Source organism: Dipteris shenzhenensis, chromosome 5 (genome assembly GCF_047967505.1).
Source record: "Dipteris shenzhenensis isolate YYH24624 ecotype China chromosome 5, Dip_SZ_1.0, whole genome shotgun sequence".
Classification (NCBI taxonomy): domain Eukaryota; kingdom Viridiplantae; phylum Streptophyta; class Polypodiopsida; order Gleicheniales; family Dipteridaceae; genus Dipteris; species Dipteris shenzhenensis.
The window spans coordinates 570547-591026 of record NC_141600.1 but is presented as its reverse complement, the minus strand read 5'-3'; the positions used below and the strand labels follow the sequence as shown (position 1 = coordinate 591026).

Genomic DNA, 20480 nt, shown 5'->3' with positions numbered 1-20480 from the left:
TGAGGTTGCTACTGATATAATATAATCAATCAAAGATTTCACCAAAAAAAAAAGTGTGTGTGTGTGTGAGAGAGAGAGAGAGAGAAACGATGGTCTTGTTCACTTTCTTCCAATTTATGAGTAGTAGCTATCGCACTTTGGGACAGTTAGGAATGTACCTTCTGCTTAATGAAAGGTTCTTTAAAATGTATGTATGTATGTGTGTGTGTGTGTGTGTGTGTGTGTGTGTGTGTGTGTGTGTGTGTGTGTGAGGGTGTGTGTGTAGTGTGTGAGAGAGAGTGTGTGTGTGTGTGGAGAGGAGGAGCGTGGGTGTGGTGCGACGGACGTTGTGCACGTACGGTGAGCGTGTGTGTGAGAGAGGGTGTGCGACGGACGTACGGTGAGCGTCGTTCATCGTCGTCTTTGGCGCCCGTCGCTTCGTCAGTACCATCCTTCGCTGTTTGTTGCTTACCTTTCCATCGCTGCTCCGTTTGACCCTGCTCGTCATTTCTTACCTGCAGTCTTCCTTCCCAAAGCCCTTACATTCCGTTCGTGTTTTCCCCCCTTTATTTATTCCGTACAGCCCTTCAACTCTTCTGTACAGACTATCCTTTGTCCCGTACAGCCCGTCGGTGATTCCGTACATTTTCCCAGTCCTTTCCTGTATTTCCCCAATCTGACCGTACAGTGCTTCATCTTAGCGTCCGTACAGCCTGCGAGCCTTTCTTCGTTCCTATCCGAATCTCCTTGTTTGATATCTGTTAAATCCCTTAGCCTCCATGGCAGAAGCAAATAAGTACTATGTCAAGAGAGCCCTCTCTCCTGAACCCAAAAGACAATCAAGGGAAGCCTCTTCTCCCATAGCTCCTTCTTCTGAAGATGCTTCTTATGTGTTTGATATGCTGAATGATGATTTTCAACAAAGCAGAAGGGAATGGATTCAACCTGCTCCGGAACTCACTTACAAAATGAAGCTGCCATCTCTTGTGCAACCTTTGAAGAAGCTCTCTCAAACTGCAGTTATCATCTTTTTCCCAGGCAAAATTCCCTCTGCTAATGATGTGGGACAATGGGTGAATTCTCTCCTAGGTGGATGCTTTGTAGAAGGAGTCTATTTTGCCTCCCGAGGATTTTATGAAGTTCATCTTTTGGATGCTTTGACAAAACAAAAGATGCTGGAAATGTCTCCGTTATTTTTTGGTCGCCAGATGGTGCATATCATGCCCTGGTCCCCTAATAAGGACTATCAGAACCTCATCAAGCATCACTGCCCTGTATGGGTTGAAGTGGTTGATTTTCCAGATTATATGAGAACAGAGCTTCCAGGGTTAGCTATGACATTGGGGCAAGTGATCTGTCCCCCTCGTCCAACAGGTAATAAAAATCGTTTTTGCATATTATGGGATACTGATAGACCGACCCCTTCTTCTATTGCAGTTGAGATTGAGGGTGTTAATTTGGGCAAGAAATATTTCACCTTAAAATGGGGCATTTTTGCTGGAGCTTGTTTTTCTTGTCACAAATTTGGGCATCTTGCTTCGGAATGTCCTTCTATCCTTCATCCACCTCCTCCAGCTGCTATTCCTTTGCCATCTAATAAAGGAGGTCAGAAGACATATGTGGAAAAGATTGAAGCTAAAGGACCAAAGCCTTCAGTTCATACAGGGAGTCAGGCCAATTCAGCTCAAAATAAGGATAAAGGTAAAAGCAAGTTAGGAGAAAATATTTCACCTTCTCATGAGGGTTGGCAGACTGCAAAGAAGACGGTGCCTCTCAAACAAAGACCTCTCCAATCTCGTAATTGGGATGCCTCTGCTCCTTCTCCAGGTCAATCTTCTACCTCTTTAAGCAGCCCCATCACAAAGGCTTGGGTCAATGCAGTCAAGAAGGGTCTTCCCCTTTGTGAAGAAGAGGATATTATCAGGGAATTGGAAGCTGAGGGTCAGCAAGACCCTGTGGCAATGGCAGAGGCTTGAGGCCTCCCGCTCTTTTGGAAGACCGAACATTATCTTGTATATATTTTCATGAGTGTTTCTCTTAAATGCTTTTCCTATAATATACAGGGCCTCTGCAACCAGAATAAATGGAGGCTTCTCTGGCATTATATAAATACAACTCATCCGGATGTTGTATGTCTCCAAGAGCATAATCAGCATTTTTTTGCTGGACAGCATGGGTTTTTTTCAGGATATGATATATTCTATTCAGGATCGAAACAATTCTCTGGGCTGTGCATTTTAGCCAGACATGATCTGCAACCCTTGATAGCACATAATGATCTAGGTGGAAGATGGATGATTATTCAATGTATGATCAATGGAGAGATTTTTGAAATAGGATCTTTGTATGCCTCTCAAAATTCAGCTTCCAGAGCTCAAATGTGGAATTCCATAAAGCAATATCCTTGGTCCTCTAATGCTCTACTTTGTGGGGATTTCAACAATTCTCCTCACTGGAAGGACAATACCACGCATAATTCACATATGCTGCCCTCTGAAATCCAGCAATGGGAACACATGACATCATCACTTCGATTTGCAGATTTATGGACAGCAACTCATCCTTCAGTGATGGGATTTACATATCATCATAATGCTTTCACAGATTATTGGGCCAGGCTTGATAGATTTTATCTCATTCATGCTCAGCAATATGATGAATATACATGTCAGATGTGGACTGATTATTCACAACAACTATCTGATCACACTCCACTTTGGCTCACCCTTTCTTTTGGTATGCCTCTGGATGATTTGCAGCTCTCCTCAGTCAGAAATTTACAGGTTAATCAATTCTATCTTTCTCATGAAAAATTTCAGCATATGATCAGACTGGCTTGCAGGCCATTGCTATCCCATGCTCAGGAGGATCTGGAATTTGCTTGGATCTCTTTCATAAATCGTATTCAAAATGTCATCAAGGAATATGGAAGATGGTACTTGGCAGAAACTAGACAGCATATCCAGTGGGCAAAATCATACAAGCAGTATCTTGTACAGATTAGTCATCAAAGATCTCTATCTGATTCTGAACAGCATTTATTATCTTGTGCCTCCTCTATAATTGATGCCAATGACAAACGCAAGCTGTCTAAATGGCAGATTAGGGCCAGAGTTAAACCCATGCTAGATAAGGGCTGTTCCTCTAAATCTTTTTTCCGGAACTTACATGCACATAGGCAAAGCCAATCTATCATGAGGGTAAGGAAATCAGATGGTCTCTGGACCCAATCTCTCTCTCAGCTTGAAAAACAATGTCTGGATCACTTTCAGCTCCTGTATTCTCAGCCTTCTTCTTCTGCACCTCAGGTTGCATTGGCTCGTAACAGATTTACTGAGCTTGTTTCTCCCATTGTCTCCTCGCAAAAAGCCTTAATGCTGGAAATGTCTTTTTCAGATGATGAACTGGAGGAAGCCCTTAAGCATTTGGGTAAACATAAATCCCCTGGCTGGGATGGTCTGACGGTTGAATTTTTTGAAGCCTTTTGGCAAGAAATGAAGGGTCCAGTTCTGCAGTTTATTAATGCAGCATGGCAGCACCAACATCTTCCCTCAGCTTGGAAGCATGGTCTGGTGAGGCTTGTGCCCAAAAAGATTCTTTGTGAGACTATGGATGACTGGAGACCAATTACTTTGATGCCGGTGATATACAAACTGATTGCCAAAATGTTGGTACATCGGATAAAGGATATCCTTCATGATGGACTTCATCCCAGGCAATATGGTTTTGTTCCAAGACGGCATATACATGACAATATCACTAACACTCTTATTGCAATGGAATATGCTAAATATTCAGATCAAGATGTGTTGGTCATGCAGGTGGATGTGGCAAAGGCGTTTGATACAGTACAGTGGGATTATGTCTCTCAAATCATGCAAAAACTTGGTTTTGGGCCAAAGCTATCTAATGTCATATATTGGCTTTATTCAAATTCTACTGCACAATGCTTTATAGGGAAACATTTGTCTGAGTCTTGGACTCTCGAACGTTCGGTTCGACAAGGATGTCCTCTCAGTGCCTTGCTTTATGCCATCGCTTCACATCCATTGCTTCTTTATATGGATCACATGGTTGATACTGGACAGCTAGAGGGGCTTCAGATTTCTGGTTCACGACCCTTCATAGCGCAGGCCTATGCAGATGATTCATTTTTCATGCTAAAGAACAGCCCATTGGAGATTCGACTATTGATGGATACCCTTTCAGATTTTGGGTTGGCAGCTGGTCTTAAAATTAATTTTCAGAAATCAAAACTCATGCCTCTCAAGCTTTGTGATTGGCATGCTATTCTGTGGCCAGGCCAGATTATTCAACCGGAAAATATAGTCAGACATTTGGGTTATCCTATTGGCTGGAAAATCAGTAATAAGCAACAAATGTTATGGGTGTTTAACAAAATTCAGGACAAATTACAATATTGGAAGATTTCCACATGGCCTCTGCATGTACGGCTTCGAATTGTCCAGTCTATTGTTCTAGCTTATGTCCAGTTCTACCTTCCTCTATTACATTGGTCATCTCGAGATCTCTCATCCTTTATGTCTCAAGCCATGGAGATTTTTTGGAAAACCAAGCTTCATAAAAAAGCTTTACGGTTGCTCAAAATGGACTTGCTTTGCTCACCCAGAATGCATGGTGGTTTGAATATAATAAACATCAAATATCATGTGTTGGCAAGAAAGATCACTATGCTCAAAACATTCTTTCAACAAGAGTAGCCTTGGTCTATTATGCTAGCAATTTTGTGTGGTCAGATGCGCACACAAGCTTATGGACATTGGATAGTAGATCCATCGGAAGTAGTACTTGGAAAATTTCAAGGTAAAATCCCTGCTTGTCCATTTTCCAATTCCTTGATTCAGGATTGGAAGCAAGTACTCTCTCACATCAAATGGTCTCCTCATCCTGCTTCTCTAGCTTCATCACTCAGATTGGAGAGTATTCATTGGAGTGCTGTGTTTTCCTCTCCCCTTGCTGTTCAACAACCCATTAGAGCTTACAATCTTATGAAAATGGGTATTCGGTTCATTGATGATGTTGTAGATATGCAAGGAAATCTTCTCCTTTTTCCAGCAGCATGTAGACAATACAACCTGGCAATGCATCATAGATCTATTTGGAAAGCTATTGCTGATCTCCTACTTCCTCTGGTTCCGATTCCGACATTGAATGGCAGTGACAGGCTTCAAGATTGGCACCTTCAGTCTTCATGTTCAAGCATTTCTTCTAAGCCTTTGCAGTCATTGACATCTATACAGGCTTATAGATTAATTTTACCTCCTCCTTGGATTGCCCATCATGCTAATTCTTTATGGCATCTGAACAAATCATCAGCCTGGTGGAAAGGAAGATTGCAAATGATATGGAAGTTGAAAATGCCATTGAAGCAAAGACTATTCTTATGGAGATGTATTGTTGGTATTCTCCCAGTGGGAGTGAAATTGGCTAAACGACGAATAGCTTCATCTCTCTGTCCAAGATGTCACCTTGCATCGGAGAGTATTCCGCATTTATTGTGGTTTTGCTCATATTCCAGAGACCTTCTAGATAGAATCTCCTATTTTTTATCTCTCAGATTTCCAGCACACAAATTCTACAGGTTTTTCTAGATGTATGGCAAACTATCAGCTTCTTTGTCACAGTATTCTCTCTTCTTCCACTGGATCAGATACTGGGCCTTATGGACCCTCTGGCTGCAGCGCATTCAAGCATACCTGAATTCTCCTCTTCAGCATCCTTATGAGTTTTTCAGAGCCTCATTAAGGCAGTCTTTATATGATGCCTTACATGAGGAAGATTTGGATGTTTCTTGTATTCAACTTTTCTTTTACTGCTTCTGATGGATAGGGCTGTAGCTCTATTTTGAGCATGGCCTGGATGTAAATGAATGTTTTATAATATAAGTATCTTGGTTTTACAAAAAAAAAAAAAGTGTGTGTGTGTGTGAGAGAGAGAGAGAGAGAGAGAGAGAGAGAGAAATGATGGTCTTGTTCACTTTCTTCCAATTTATGAGTAGTAGCTATCTCACTTTGGGAGAGTTATGAATGTACATTCTGCTTAATGAAAGGTTCTTTTAAATGTATGTGTGTGTGTGTGTGTGTGTGAGAGAGAGAGAGAGAGCAAGAGAGAGGGAGAGTGAAATTGCGACTGAGTTTTGGGATAGCTACCTTGTAATATAAAGCATTCAAGCTTTCACCCAAAAGGAAAAAATGTGTGTGTGTGTGTGAGAGAGAGAGAGAGCTAGAGTGTGTGTGTGCGTGCATGGTGTGTGGAGGCGACGGTCGTGAGAGAAGCAGAGAGGAGTGCGCGCTGATCAGCGTCGCTGTCCGTACCACCCAGCGATCGTCGTACGGTTTCTGTACGAAGCTACCGTAAGGAATCCGTTCCATCTTGCACGATAGCTCGTACCGGCAGTCATCCTTCTCAAATTTTCGTACAGCTCGTCCGTACTTTCCCGTGCAGTCCTTCTTCTCAAATTCCGTACACCTTGTCCGTACTTTCCCGTACAGCTCGTTCGTACTGTTCCCGTACTAGTTCCCGTATACTTGTTTGAATCTACCGTACACAGTCTATTTTCCCGTACAGCCTGTCAGCAGTCCCGTACAGTTCGTGAGTTCTTTCCTGCAATCTCTCCTTCTGTCTGTACAATTCTGTCTTTTTCTTTGTGCCACCGTACAGTGTGTCAGTTCAGCCTCTGTACAGTCTGCCAGCCCTTCTTTGTGCTCAGTCCGATCTTCGCTGTTTGATATCTGTTGAATCCCTTAGCTGCCATGGCAGAATCAAACAAGTACTATGTCAAGAGAGCCCTCTCTCCTGAACCCAAAAGACAATTAAGGGAAACCTCTTCCCCCATAGCTCCTTCTGAAGATGCTTCCTATGTGTTTGATATGCTGAATGATGATTTTCAACAAAGCAGAAGGGAATGGATTCAACCTGATTCGGAACTCACTTACAAAATGAAGCTGCCATCTCTTGTGCAACCTTTGAAGAAGCTCTCTCAAACTGCAGTTATCATCTTTTTCCCAGGCAAAATTCACTCTGCTAATGATGTGGGACAATGGGTGAATTCTCTCCTAGGTGGATGCTATGTAGAAGGAGTCTATTTTGCCTCCCGAGGATTTTATGAAGTTCATCTTTTGGATGCTTTGACAAAACAAAAGATGCTGGAAATGTCCCCTTTATTTTTCGGTCGCCAGATGGTGCATATCATGCCCTGGTCCCCTAATAAGGACTATCAGAATCTCATCAAGCATCATTGCCCCGTATGGGTTGAAGTGGTTGATTTTTCAGATTATATGAGAACAGAGCTTCCAGGTTTAGCTATGACATTGGGACAAGTGATCTGTTCCCCTCGTCCAACAGGTAATAAAAATCGTTTTTGCATCTTATGGGATACTGATAGACCGACCCCTTCCTCTATTGCAGTTGAGATTGAGGGTGTTAATTTGGGCAAGAAATATTTCACTTTAAAATGGGGCATTTTTGCTGGAGCTTGTTTTTCTTGTCACAAATTTGGGCATCTTGCTTCGGAGTGTCCTTCTATCCTTCATCCACCTCCTCCAACTGCTATTCCTCTGCCATCTAATAAAGGAGGTCAGAAGACATATGTGGAAAAGATTGAAGCTAAAGGAGCAAAGCCTTCAGTTCATACAGGGAGCCAGGCCAATTCAGCTCAAAATAAGGATAAAGGCAAAAGCAAGGTAGGAGAAAATATTTCATCATCTCATGAGGGATGGCAGACTGCAAAGAAGACGGTGCCTCTCAAACAAAGACCTCTCCAATCTCGTATTTGGGATGCCTCTGCTCCTTCTCCAGGACATTCTACCTCTTCAAGCAGCCCCATCTCAAAGGCATGGGTCAATGCAGTCAAGAAGGGTCTTCCCCTTTGTGAAGAAGATGACATTATCAGGGAATTGGAAGCTGAGGGTCAGCAAGACCCTGTGGCAATGGCAGAGGCTTGAGGCCTCCCGTTCTTTTGGAGGACCAATCATTCTCTTGTATATATTTTCATGCGTGCTTCTCTTAAATGTTTTTCCTATAATATACAGGGCCTCTGCAACCAGAATAAATGGAGGCTTCTTTGGCATTATATAAATACAACTCATCCGGATGTTGTATGTCTGCAAGAGCATAATCAGCATTTTTTTGCTGGCCAGCATGGGTTTTTTTCAGGATATGATATATTTTATTCAGGATCGGAACAATTCTCTGGGCTGTGCATTTTAGCCAGACATGATCTGCAACCCTGGATAGCATATAATGATCTAGGTGGACGATGGATGATTATCCAATGTATGATCAATGGAGAGATTTTTGAAATAGGATCTTTGTATGCCTCTCAAAATTCAGCTTCCAGAGCTCAAATGTGGAACTCCATAAAGCAATATCCTTGGTCCTCTAATGCTCTACTTTGTGGTGATTTCAACAATTCTCCTCATTGGAAGGACAATACCACTCATAAATTACATATGCTGCCCTCTGAAATCCAGCAATGGGAACACATGACATCATCACTTCGATTTGCAGATTTATGGACAGCAACTCATCCTTCAGTGATGGGATTTACATATCATCATAATGCTTTTACAGATTATTGGGCCAGACTTGATAGATATTATCTCATTCATGCTCAGCAATATGATGAATATACATGTCAGATGTGGACTGATTATTCACAACAATTATCTGATCACACTCCACTTTGGCTCACCCTTTCTTTTGGTATGCCTCTGGATGACTTGCAGCTCTCTTCAGAAATTTACAGGTTAATCAATTCTATCTTTCTCATGAAAAATTTCAGCATATGATCAGACTGGCTTGCAGGCCATTGCTATCCCATGCTCAGGAGGATCTGGAATTAGCTTGGATCTCTTTCATACATCGTATTCAAAATGTCATTAAGGAATATGGAAGATGGTACATGGCAGAAACCAGACATCATATCCAGTGGGCAAAATCATACAAGTAGTATTTGGTACAGATTAGTCATCAAAGATCTCTATCTGATTCTGAGCAGCATTTACTGTCTTGTGCTTCCTCCATAATTGATGCCAATGATAAACGCAAGCTGTCCAAATGGCAGATTAGGGCCAGAGTTAAACCTATGCTAGATAAGGGCTGTTCCTCTAAATCTTTTTTTCGGAACTTACATGCACACAGACAAAGCCAATCTATCATGAGGGTAAGGAAATCATATGGTCTTTGGACCCAGTCTCTCTCTCAGCTAGAAAAACAATGTCTGGATCATTTTCAGCTCCTTTTTTCTCAGCCATCTTCTTCTACACCTCAGGTCGCATTGGCTCGTAACAGATTTACTGAGCTTGTTTCTCCCATTGTCTCCCCGCAAAAAGCCTTAATGCTGGAAATGTCTTTTTCAGATGATGAATTGGATGAAGCCCTTAAGCATTTGGGTAAACATAAATCCCCTGGCTGGGATGGTGTGACGGTTGAATTTTTTGAAGCCTTTTGGCCTGAAATGAAGGGTCCAATTCTATGCAGCATGGCAGCACCAACATCTTCCCTCAGCTTGGAAGCATGGTCTGGTTAAGCTTGTGCCCAAAAAGCTTCTTTGTGAGACTATGGATGACTGGAGGCCCATCACTTTGATGCCGGTGATATACAAACTGATCGCCAAAATGTTGGTACACCGGATAAAGGATATCCTTCATGATGGACTTCATCCCAGGCAATATGGTTTTGTTCCAAGACGGCACATACATGACAATATCACTAACACTCTTATCGCAATGGAATAGTGGGATTATGTCTCTCAAATCATGCTAAAACTTGGTTTTGGGCCAAAGCTAGCTAATGTCATATATTGGCTTTACTCAAATTCCACTGCACAATGCTTTATAGGGAAACATTTGTCTGAGTCTTGGACTCTCGAACGTTCAGTTCGACAAGGATGCCCTCTCAGTGCCTTGCTTTATGCCATCGCTTCACATCCTTTGCTTCTTTATATGGATCACATGGTTGATACTAGACAGCTAGAGGGGCTTCAGATTTCTGGTTTACGACCCTTCATAGCACAGGCCTATGCAGATGATTCATTCTTCATGCTAAAGAACAGTCCATTGGAGATTCGCCTCTTGATGGATACCCTTTCAGATTTTGGGTTGGCAGCTGGTCTTAAAATTAATTTTCAGAAATCAAAACTCTTGCCTCTCAAGCATTGTGATTGGCATGCTATTCTGTGGCCAGGCCAGATTATTCAACCGAAAAATATAGTAAGACATTTGGGCTATCCTATTGGCTGGAAAATCAGCAATAAGCAACAAATGTCATGGGTGTTCAACAAAATTCAGGACAAATTAGAATATTGGAAGATCTCCACTTGGCCTCTGCATGTACGGCTTCGAATTGTCCAGTCTATTGTTCTAGCTTATGTCCAGTTCTACCTTCCTCTATTACATTGGTCATCTCGAGATCTCACATCTTTTATGTCTCAAGCCATGGAGATTTTTTGGAAAACCAAGCTTCATAAAAAAGCTTTACGGTTGCTCAAAATGGACTTGCTTTGCTCACCCAGAATGCATGGTGGTTTGAATATAATAAACATCAAATATCATGTGTTCGCAAGAAAGATCACTATGCTCAAAACATTCTTTCAACAAGAGCAGCCTTGGTCTATTATGCTAGCCATTTTGTGTGGTCAGATGCACACACATGCTTATGGACATTGGCTAGTAGATCCATCGGAAGTAGTACTTGGAAAATTTCAAGGTAAAATCCCTGGTTGTCCATTTTCTAATTCCTTGATTCAGGATTGGAAGCAAGTACTCTCTCACATCAAATGGTCTCCTCATCGTGCTTCTCTAGCATCTTCACTCAGATTGGAGAGTATTCATTGGAGTGCTGTGTTTTCCTCTCCCCTTGCTGTTCAACAACCCATCAGAGCTTACAATCTTATGAAAATGGGTATCCGGTTCATTGATGACATTGTAGATATGCAAGGAAATATTCTCCCTTTTCCAGCAGCATGTTGACAATACAACCTGGCAATGCATCATAGACCTATTTGGAAAGCTATTGCTGATCCCCTACTTCCACTGGTTCCGATTCCGACATTGAATGGCAGTGACAGGCTTCAAGATTGGCACCTTCAGCCTTCAAGTCCAAGCATTTCTTCTAAACCTTTGCAGTTATTGACTTCTATACAGGCTTATAGATTGATATTACCTCCTCCTTGGATTGCCCATCATGCTAATTCTTTATGGCATCTGAACAAATCATTAGCCTGGTGGAAAGGAAGATTGCAAATGATATGGAAGTTGAAAATGCCATTGAAGCAAAGACTATTCCTATGGAGATGTATTGTTGGTATTCTTCCAGTGGGAGTGAAATTGGCTAAACGACGAATAGCTTCACCTCTCTGTCCAAGATGTCACCTTGCATCGGAGAGTATTCCGCATTTATTGTGGTTTTGTTCATATTCCAGAGACCTTCTAGATAGAATCTCCTATTTTTTATCTCTCAGATTTCCAGCACACAGGTTCTACAGGTTTTTCTGGATGTATGGCAAACTATCAGCTTCTTTGTCACAGTATTCTCTCTTCTTCCACTGGATCAGATACTGGGCCTTATGGACCCTCTGGCTGCAGCGCAATCAAGCATTTCTGAATTCTCCTCTTCAGCATCCTTATGAGTTTTTCAGAGCCTCATTAAGGTAGTCATTATATGATGCCTTACATGAGGAAGATTTGGATGTTTCTTGTATTCAACTTTTCTTTTACTGTTTCTGATGGATAGGGCTGTAGCTCTATTTTGAGCACTGCCTGGATGTAAATGAATGTTTCATAATATAAGTATCTCGGTTTTACAAAAAAAAAAAAGTGTGTGAGAGAGAGAGAGAACATGTATTAATGTCTATAGGAGGCCTTGCAGGCCTATGAGACAAAGTGCAAAACCAAAAGGTAACTCATACAAGCCACTAGGGGCTGAAGCAAAGGGCTCACTAAGGCCCTTGCTAAGTGCTAAAGTGCTAAGCTAGTGAACAAAATAGTGGAGTAGTGAAATATCTCATAAGAGTATCAGGTGCTCATAGCTAACGTCCCTAGTACATGCCCGGGTTCCATATATCCAAGTAACCTGGTGGCTCTCTGATAAGATGTAAGGAGCTCTCGTATCTGTGTCTGTTGAGCTGTCTCTCGATGCAGTGGAGGGTGTGGTCTCCTCGATCTTTGGATCCAGTGGGCTACGTCAAGGGTGACGCCTTGTCTTTGGTGGTCACCTTTGAGGAGGGCTGAAATAGGCCGAACTATGATCGTATGTGCTTTGGTCTCTCTCCGTGTCGCACGGAGTGCGTGCCTCTCATCTGGCAGCATCATGGCGGGGACTCCTACTGCTAGTCCATGATGCTCTCATCTCATCAATCTCCTCTCCCTCACCTCACCGGCAACTGACTCAGATGCATAGAAATCTGTAAGAAGTGTCTGTGCTCTATCAATCTCGGTGGCCTATGGCATCAATCCTTGTTGCTCTTGGGTTTGTTGCATCAGTATATCTCTCTGTTGTTGCATCTCAATCAAATAGAGCCCAACACAAACCTGATTTGGAAAATGGATCAGCCGCGTAAGTGGACCAAAGCCATGCCCCTCCTAAAAGAGGCAGTGATATCACCCTCGGATCTCATAGTACACTGGGCAGACACATAGAAAGTGCTCCTCTGTCTCGATCTCCTCCATCCAACATAGTGTGCGACCTGTAATATAAAGCATCAAAATTTTCACCCCCCCAAAAAAATGTGTGTGTGTGTGTGTGTGTGAGGGCTGAGAATATTTTTTGGTCTAAAGTATTCCACACTCCTTTAGCCATACAAGAACCCCGATGTTCTTATTTTCTCTCCTTCAAAGGCATTTCATCTGTCGCGGATTTACTTCACGATGATGGCACAATTTTATCCTTTTCTATGGCTGCTAGCAAATACGGCTTGGGAGCTCATTATCGTCCTCTGTGGCATAGGATTTCAGCAATGCTTCAACCGTACTTGCCGGTATCTCGTTTGGAACTTCAGAATCGGCTTGAAAATTGGATTTTAGGCTCTTCTTCCTCATACGCCCGTCCCTTGAAGCTCTCACATATCACAGTGTCATCTCTGTATAAAGTGCTATTACCTCCGCCTTGGATTTCTCACAGAGCAAATACTGTTTGGCATATGGATCGCCCAATGAAGTGGTGGAGAAAAAGGCTGCGTCTCCTTTGGCATTACAAAGTCCCTCTTCGGCAATAGCTTTTCCTTTGGCAAGTTCTCCTTGGCATTTTTCCATCCGGCCAGTTACTCGCACACAGACATATTGCTCCGGCTGTATGTCACAGATGCCAGCACTCTACTGAATCTGTGCTTCACATTTTTTGGTTCTGTCCACATACTTGTGATTTCATCGCTCTCATCCGACAGAGGCTTCGAGCGAGATTTTCTACTGTTACTTTTGGCAGATTTTTCTGGTTGTTTGGTTTTCATCCACCGAGACAGGGTTTTGACTTATTTTTTGTATGGGTGCGCTACTGGACCCTATGGACTTTATGGATGGACAGAAATCATAGAGTCTTTGGTGATCCACTATTTTCATCCTTTCTTTTTTTCAAATGATCTCTGCAACAATCATTCTACGATTGTGTTCAGACTCGTTTGATTGATCAGAATGTGTATACAGCTTATATTGAGATCTTTAGTTGAGTAGTAGTTACTTGGTTTTTGAAGTAACTATGAATGTAATTACTTTACAACAATAAAAGATTTCTTACCACAAAAAAAAAAAAGTGTGTGTGAGTTTGGTGTGTGTGTGTGTGGGGGGGGGGGGGGTGTGCGGCCTCTGCTCTCCAGCCTCACCAACGACTCCTTGCAGGCCCCCCTTCTGACCGTACACCTGTACGGTCGTCGTACGGTTTTCGTACAGCCGTACATGCAGCTAGGGTAGGCTCGACTTACCTCTGTGTAGATCTGCGCACAGGTCCGTACCTGTCTGCATCGCCGCAATCCTTTTTTTGACGTCTGCTTTTCGTAGGTCCGTACAGTCTTGTCAGTCTCTCTGTACAGCGCAGTCCTTTCAATGCCCCGTCAGCATCTCCGTACAATCCAGCCTCTTTCGTATAGTCCCGTTGGTATTCTCGTACAGTCCATCCTTGTCCGTACAGTCTTTTCTGTATAGTCCCGTTGGTATTTCCGTGCAGTCCATCCTTGTTCGTACAGTCTATTCCGTACAATTCTAGGTTTTCCTCCTGTGCTTTTCTGTATAGTTCTCTGTCTAGTTTTATCTTTCACTCTATACTTCTCCGTACAGTCTTTCTTGCCTTGCCGTATTTCAATCGTGGCTTCAAGTTCGGATGTTTGTACATATGCTCGCAAAGAAAGACCCGCAGATGCCAAGCGCCATCCTTCACAGCCTGCATCACAAGATGATGAACTTACTATGGAAGCTCAATACGTGTTTGATACACTTAAGGATGATTTTCAGCAATCACGACAGGAATGGGGCAAACCAGTTCCAGAGGTCACATACAAATTAAAATTGCCATCCCTCGTGAATCCTCTTAGGAAGCTATCTCAAACCGCGGTAATAATTTTCTTTCCAGGAAGAATCCCAGCAGCCAGTGATGTTGCACAGTGGATCAAGTCCATCCTTGGAGGATGCTTTGTAGAGAGAGTCTATTTTGCATCTAGAGGCTTTTATGAGGTGCATTTATCAGATGCTTTGTGCAAGCAGAGGCTACTTAAGCTTTCTCCCCTCTTTTACGGGAAGTAGATGGTACATGCTATGCCTTGGTCCCCAAACAAGGATTATCAAAGTCTTCTACGACATCATTGTCCTGTACGGGTTGAGGTTGTTAACTTCCTGGATTATATGCATGAAGAATTGCCTGGCCTAGCTGCTTCTTTGGGACAGGTCATTTGTCCTCCACGCCCTATGGGAAACCGTAACAGGTTCTGCATTCTCTGGGACACTGATACACCTACCCCTCCTTCTATTGTAGTGGAAGTTAAGGGAGTGCAATTGGGAAAAAAGTATTTTGCATTGACATGGGGTGTGTTTGCAGGAGCTTGTTTTGCCTACCACAAGTTTGGGCATCTAGCCTCTGAATGCCCAATGGTTCTGCATCAACCCCCTGCTAATGCCTTGCCGCCCCAGACACGGGAAAAGAATGAGAATTTGCAAGCTAAGACAGCAAATAGAATTGGAGCAAAGAATGCCAAACCAATTAATCAGGTGCAATCACTTGCTGGAAAAGGAAAAGAAAAAGAAAAAGAGAAGATGAAGGAATCTGCGGGAATTGATCGGGATGGTTTTCAACAGCCTAAGAAGGTGGTTGTATTGAAGCAACGCCCCTTTCAATCTCGTCAATGGGATGCTTCTTCTCCCTCACCAGGACAGGCTTCCACTTCAGCTCCTGTCCTTCAAAATTGGGTGGGGGTTTTGAAGAAGGGCATCCCCATATGTGATTCTGAAGAAGGGGAGAATGCTATTTCTTTCATGGATCATGAGGGAATGCAGCGTATGCAGGCAGAGGCTTTGCCCCTCTGACATCTTGTTCTATACTTATACTTTTCTGTATATATCTCTTTCATGCATCAAACACTTAAATGCTTTACATACAATGTACAGAGCCTCTGCAATGTCTCAAAGTGGAGGCTTTTATGAAATTATGTATATAAAATGCAGCCAGATATTGTTTGTTTGCAAGAGCATAATCAACACTCTAAGGTTGGTCATCATGATTATTTTGGTGGTTATGACATATACTATGCTGGCACCACTACCTACTCAGGGGTATGCATAATGGTTAGACATGAGCTGGAGCCTCAGTTAGCCTTCAATGACAGCAGTGGCAGATGGATGGTCATACAATGTAATATCAATGGTGATATTCTTGAGTTTGCATCAGTCTATGCCTCCGAGACCTCTGCCTTGAGGGCTTCTTTATGGGATTCTTTAAGCAAATATCCATGGAGATCTAATGCATTCATTTGTGGAGATTTTAATAATTCCCCTCTGCCAAGAGATAACACCACTTCAAGATCTCATATGCTATCATTGGAAAGGCAGAAATGGGATAGCATGCTTCTTTCTGTGCAGGCTGAAGATTTATGGCTGCTTCTCCAAGGGTCAGTGCCTGGATATACTTTTCATCATAATGCACTTACCACATACTGGGCAAGGCTTGACAGATGGTATTTGTTTTACCCACAACAATATGCAGATTTTAGCCCTCATCTCCTCGTAGATTTCTCATTGGGCTTGTCAGATCATGCCCCATTATGGATGAATTTGCACCTTGGTATGCCACTGGATGATTTGCCACCCCTTTCCAGTAGATTATTGCATGTCAATCAGGCTTATTTCCGACATCGCTATTTCCAGCAAATGATCAGACTTGCAATTCATCCCTTGCCTTTGCATGCCCAGGAGGACATGGATTATGCTTGGGACAGCTTTGTCTCTCGTATACAGCATGTCATTAGGGAGTATGGAACCTGGCATATGACTAAATGGAGGAATGAGGTTAAATGGGCCAAAAGGACAGCACAACAATTGACTGAATTTTCACATTTAAGGCCTCTCTCTGAATCAGAAAATGATTCCCTTTCACATGCTCGGATTAAATTGACTGCTAATGATCAGAGGAAATTGCACAAATGGCAGATTAGAGCAAGAATGAAGCCCCTCATGGATAAGGGCTGCTCATCAAAAGCCTTTTTCCAGGGCCTGCATGCTACTCGAAAGAAAAATTCATGTCTAAGGGTAAGGAAGCTAGATGGCTCTTGGATGCACTCTTTCTCTGATCTCCAAGATGAATGCCAAAATTATTTCTAGAAATTATTCTCTGCTCCTGGTTCCCCATCAAATCAAATGACTGATGCGAGGACTGAATTCCTCCAATATGTTTATGAAATAGTGGAAATGGATGATGCTCTTACCTTGGAGAGACCTTATACTGATACAGAACTTGATAATGCCTTGTTCCACCTCGGCAAATACAAGTCCCCTGGCTGGGATGGCCTTACGGTGGAATTTTATATTTCCTTTTGGGATGATTTGAAAGATGTCCTCTTGCAAATGATCAATGTTGCCTGGCAAGAAAATCAGTTGCTGCACTCTTGGAAGCATGGCATAGTCAAACTTTTGCCCAAAAAACATCTGTGTGACCATATGTCAGATTGGAGGCCTATTACTTTGATGCCTGTAGTTTACAAACTCATTGCCAAAATGATTGTGTATAGGCTTCACGGGATACTGAATGCAGGCCTTCATCCTCATTAGTATGGATTTGTGCCGAGAAGACAAATCTATGACAATATCTCCAATGCATTGACTGCAATTGAATATGCTAAGTACTCGCATCAAGATGTGCTCATATTGCAGGTAGATATTGCTAAGACATTTGACACTGTTCAATGGGATTTTATATCTCAAATCATGACAAAGTTGGGCTTTGGTCCAAAGATAGCAAATGCAGTTTACTGGCTTTATTCTGGCTCTACTTCTCAGTGCATTCTTGGGGGTCATCTATCTCGGTCATGGACATTGGGTAGATCAGTTAGACAGGGCTGCCCTCTTAGTGCTCTCTTCTATGCCATTGCGACCCATCCCCTCCTAATGTATCTTGATCATCTTACAAATACAGGACAGATGACTGGTCTTAAAATTCCTAGGGCTGCATCTTTTTTGGCACAAGCATATGCTGATGATTCCTTCTTTATGCCACAGAATTCTCCCCGGGAAGTTCACATGCTTATGACCACTCTATCATTGTATGGATTGGCAGCGGGATTGCATGTCAATTTTGACAAATCTAAATTGCTTCCTCTGAAACAATGTGACTGGCATTCTATTCTTTGGCCAGGTCAGGTGGTGCATTCCAAAGATGTAGTCAGACATTTGGGATATCCTATAGGATGGCACATCACGAGGAAGCAGTAGTTAAAATGGATCTTCCAAAGACTTCAACATAAACTGCAATACTGGAAAATTTCTACTTGGCCACTTCATGTCAGGCTCAGAATAGTGCAGTCCATTGTAATGTCCTATGTTCAGTTCTTTTTGCCTTTGCTGCATTGGTCCTCCAGAGATATTTCAGCCTTTATGTCTCAAGCTATGGAGATGTTATGGAAGACAAAAACTGCTATGAAAGCATTGAGACTGATGAAGATGGAAATGGTGTGCTCTCCTAGGATGCATGGTGGACTTAATATCCTCAATATAAGATATCATGTACTTGCAAGGAAGGCGACTATGCTCCATACTTTTTTCTGCCAACAACCACCATGGACTTGTATGATAGCATCCATGTGTGTCAACATGAGGACTTCTGCTTATGGTCATTGGACTACAGATCATTGGGAGGTTGTCATTGGGAGATTTGTAGGGAAGATACCTGGCTGTCCTTTCTCTAATGCTATGATACTTGACTAGAAACAAGTACTTTCTAAGGTCAAATGGGCTCCTAACAATTGCTCGAGGACAAACTCAATGAGGAAAGAAAGTATTCATTGGAGTGCCATCTTTGACATTCCACTTGCTTTACAGGAACCTGTTCGGGCATACAATCTCATGAAATTGGGAATTAGATATATACATGATGTGGTAGATAATCAGGGCTATGTCTTATCCTTTCCTCAGGCCACTGCTTCCTATGCATTGGGAATGCACCATAGGTTGATATGGAAGAAAATTGCTGATTTGTTACATCCTTTTCTACCTGTTCCCCCTGTGGCTGACACAAATAGGCTTATGGATTGGCAATTGCAACCCTCTGCTACATGCTCTCATCCTGTTCCTCTGCCTGCCCTGACCTCCATCAAAGCCTACAGGCTTCTTCAGCCTGCTCCATGGATTCAGCAATATGCTAATACTCTGTGGCATATCAGGAAGCCCCTCTCATGGTGGCAGAAGAATCTCCGGATATTATGGAAGTGTTAAATGCCTTTGAAACAGAGACTTTTTCTTCGGAGATGCATGACAGGCACATTGTCAGTGGGAGTCACACTTGCCAAATGTCGCATTGCACCATCCACATGTTTAAGATGTCAGGCTCCTTCAGAGACTGTCCCTCATTTGCTTTGGCACTGCCCGTGTTCCAGGAATCTCCTAGGGAGAATTTTAGATCATCTTTGGCTCCGTTTCCCGAGTCTCAGATTTGGGAAACATTTTTGGCTATTTGGCAGATTTATGAGGTCTTTGTCTCAATACTCACTATTTCTTTCTTGGGTGAGATATTGGGCTCTTTGGACAATCTGAGTGAGCATAATTTGGCATACTTGGGTCGGCAGATTCGCAAGTCATATGAATCTTTCCGAGCCTCATTGCGGCAATCCTTATATGATGCCTGCCATGAGGGTGATATAGATACTTCTTGCATAGAGCTTTTCTTTTTATGTTTCTGATCTTTGGGATACTCTCCTTTTTGGAGACTTCCCATCTTGTAAATTTATGAGCATATAAATACAGCACTGGATATTACAAAAAAAAAGTGTGTGTGTGTGTGTGAGAGAGAGAGAGAGAGATTGCAGCGGCATGGGATTTGAGGATTGACATTTCTTGTGTGTCGTCTGTTTATCGTATGGTTCCATTCATACACTCACAATCCAATTCCTTGGAAACATTGACTACAAAAATATTAACAAATTCATGTTGTTGTATGCTCCAAGTTTGATTTTATATAGTAACAACTTTATCCTTGGATTTTGTCTGAAATGTATGAAACATATAGATTGATTTGCAAAGCATGATCTTATTGCTATCTGATGCCAGGTGGAACTTTTTGAGTTGAAGCAAACGATACAGCATGACAGTAATGGCCATAGTAGAGAGGGGCAGAAGTCCCTTCATGCCTGACGGGTGGTACAAATTATAATGAGCCTTTCTTCATTGGTAGATGTAAAATTTTGATAAGATTGCTGTCCCCACCGTATTATGTCATTTGCTTTGTAAGAGCATTCACCTCAAAATTCAATATAGAGTCTTACCTGGGGTATCTAGAGTTTTGCCTTGTGACATTGTATATTAAAGGTTGTAATTCAATTTACAATCATTTGAATGAAAGAGGAAATTTAGATAAGAGCAGATGGGATTGTTCAACTTAGAAGCTTGTGCATTAGGCAAGGCAGGAAAGTAAATCAATCTCTGTATCCATTATCAAAGACAGTAATTCATAGCTTAAATCATTTCAATGAAAGATTGGATGTTTTATGTCAGAAGCTTGTTCATTAGGTAACTCTTAGGATTTGACTAATGTTGTTCGTCATAAATCAATCTCTGTATTCTTCTTAAATCTGTTTATGAGTTTCCCTCTTCAATACCTATGTGACAAGTCCTAGCTTCCATCGCTCTTTGTTAAAAATAGAGCTTACAAAGATTGCTTTTACTAGATTGCTTTTACTGAAACTTGAACTCAAAACCCCACTTAAATCCTTACTGTAATTCCTACATAAAATATACAATCCAGAGGGAGTATTCAACACAATGACACACGTTCTATTCAAAGGAGGAAGCCAGGACATC

The 20480-nt window shown here is 42.2% G+C and overlaps 1 protein-coding gene and 1 pseudogene across 1 annotated transcript in view; both read left to right on the top strand.

The window, feature by feature from the left end:
- The window catches only part of LOC147901456 (Galactose oxidase/kelch repeat superfamily protein), a 230931-nt gene extending 210803 nt beyond the window's left edge, over window positions 1–20128 (top strand). Inside the window, exon 16 of the mRNA XM_087374795.1 lies at window positions 19731–20128. Coding sequence (XP_087230921.1) covers window positions 19731–19814 — 84 coding nt within the window. The 3' untranslated portion in view covers window positions 19815–20128. The remainder of the gene's footprint in view (window positions 1–19730) is intronic.
- Window positions 859–2007, top strand: LOC147901457 (uncharacterized; annotated as a pseudogene).
- Window positions 20129–20480: the final 352 nt, after the last annotated feature.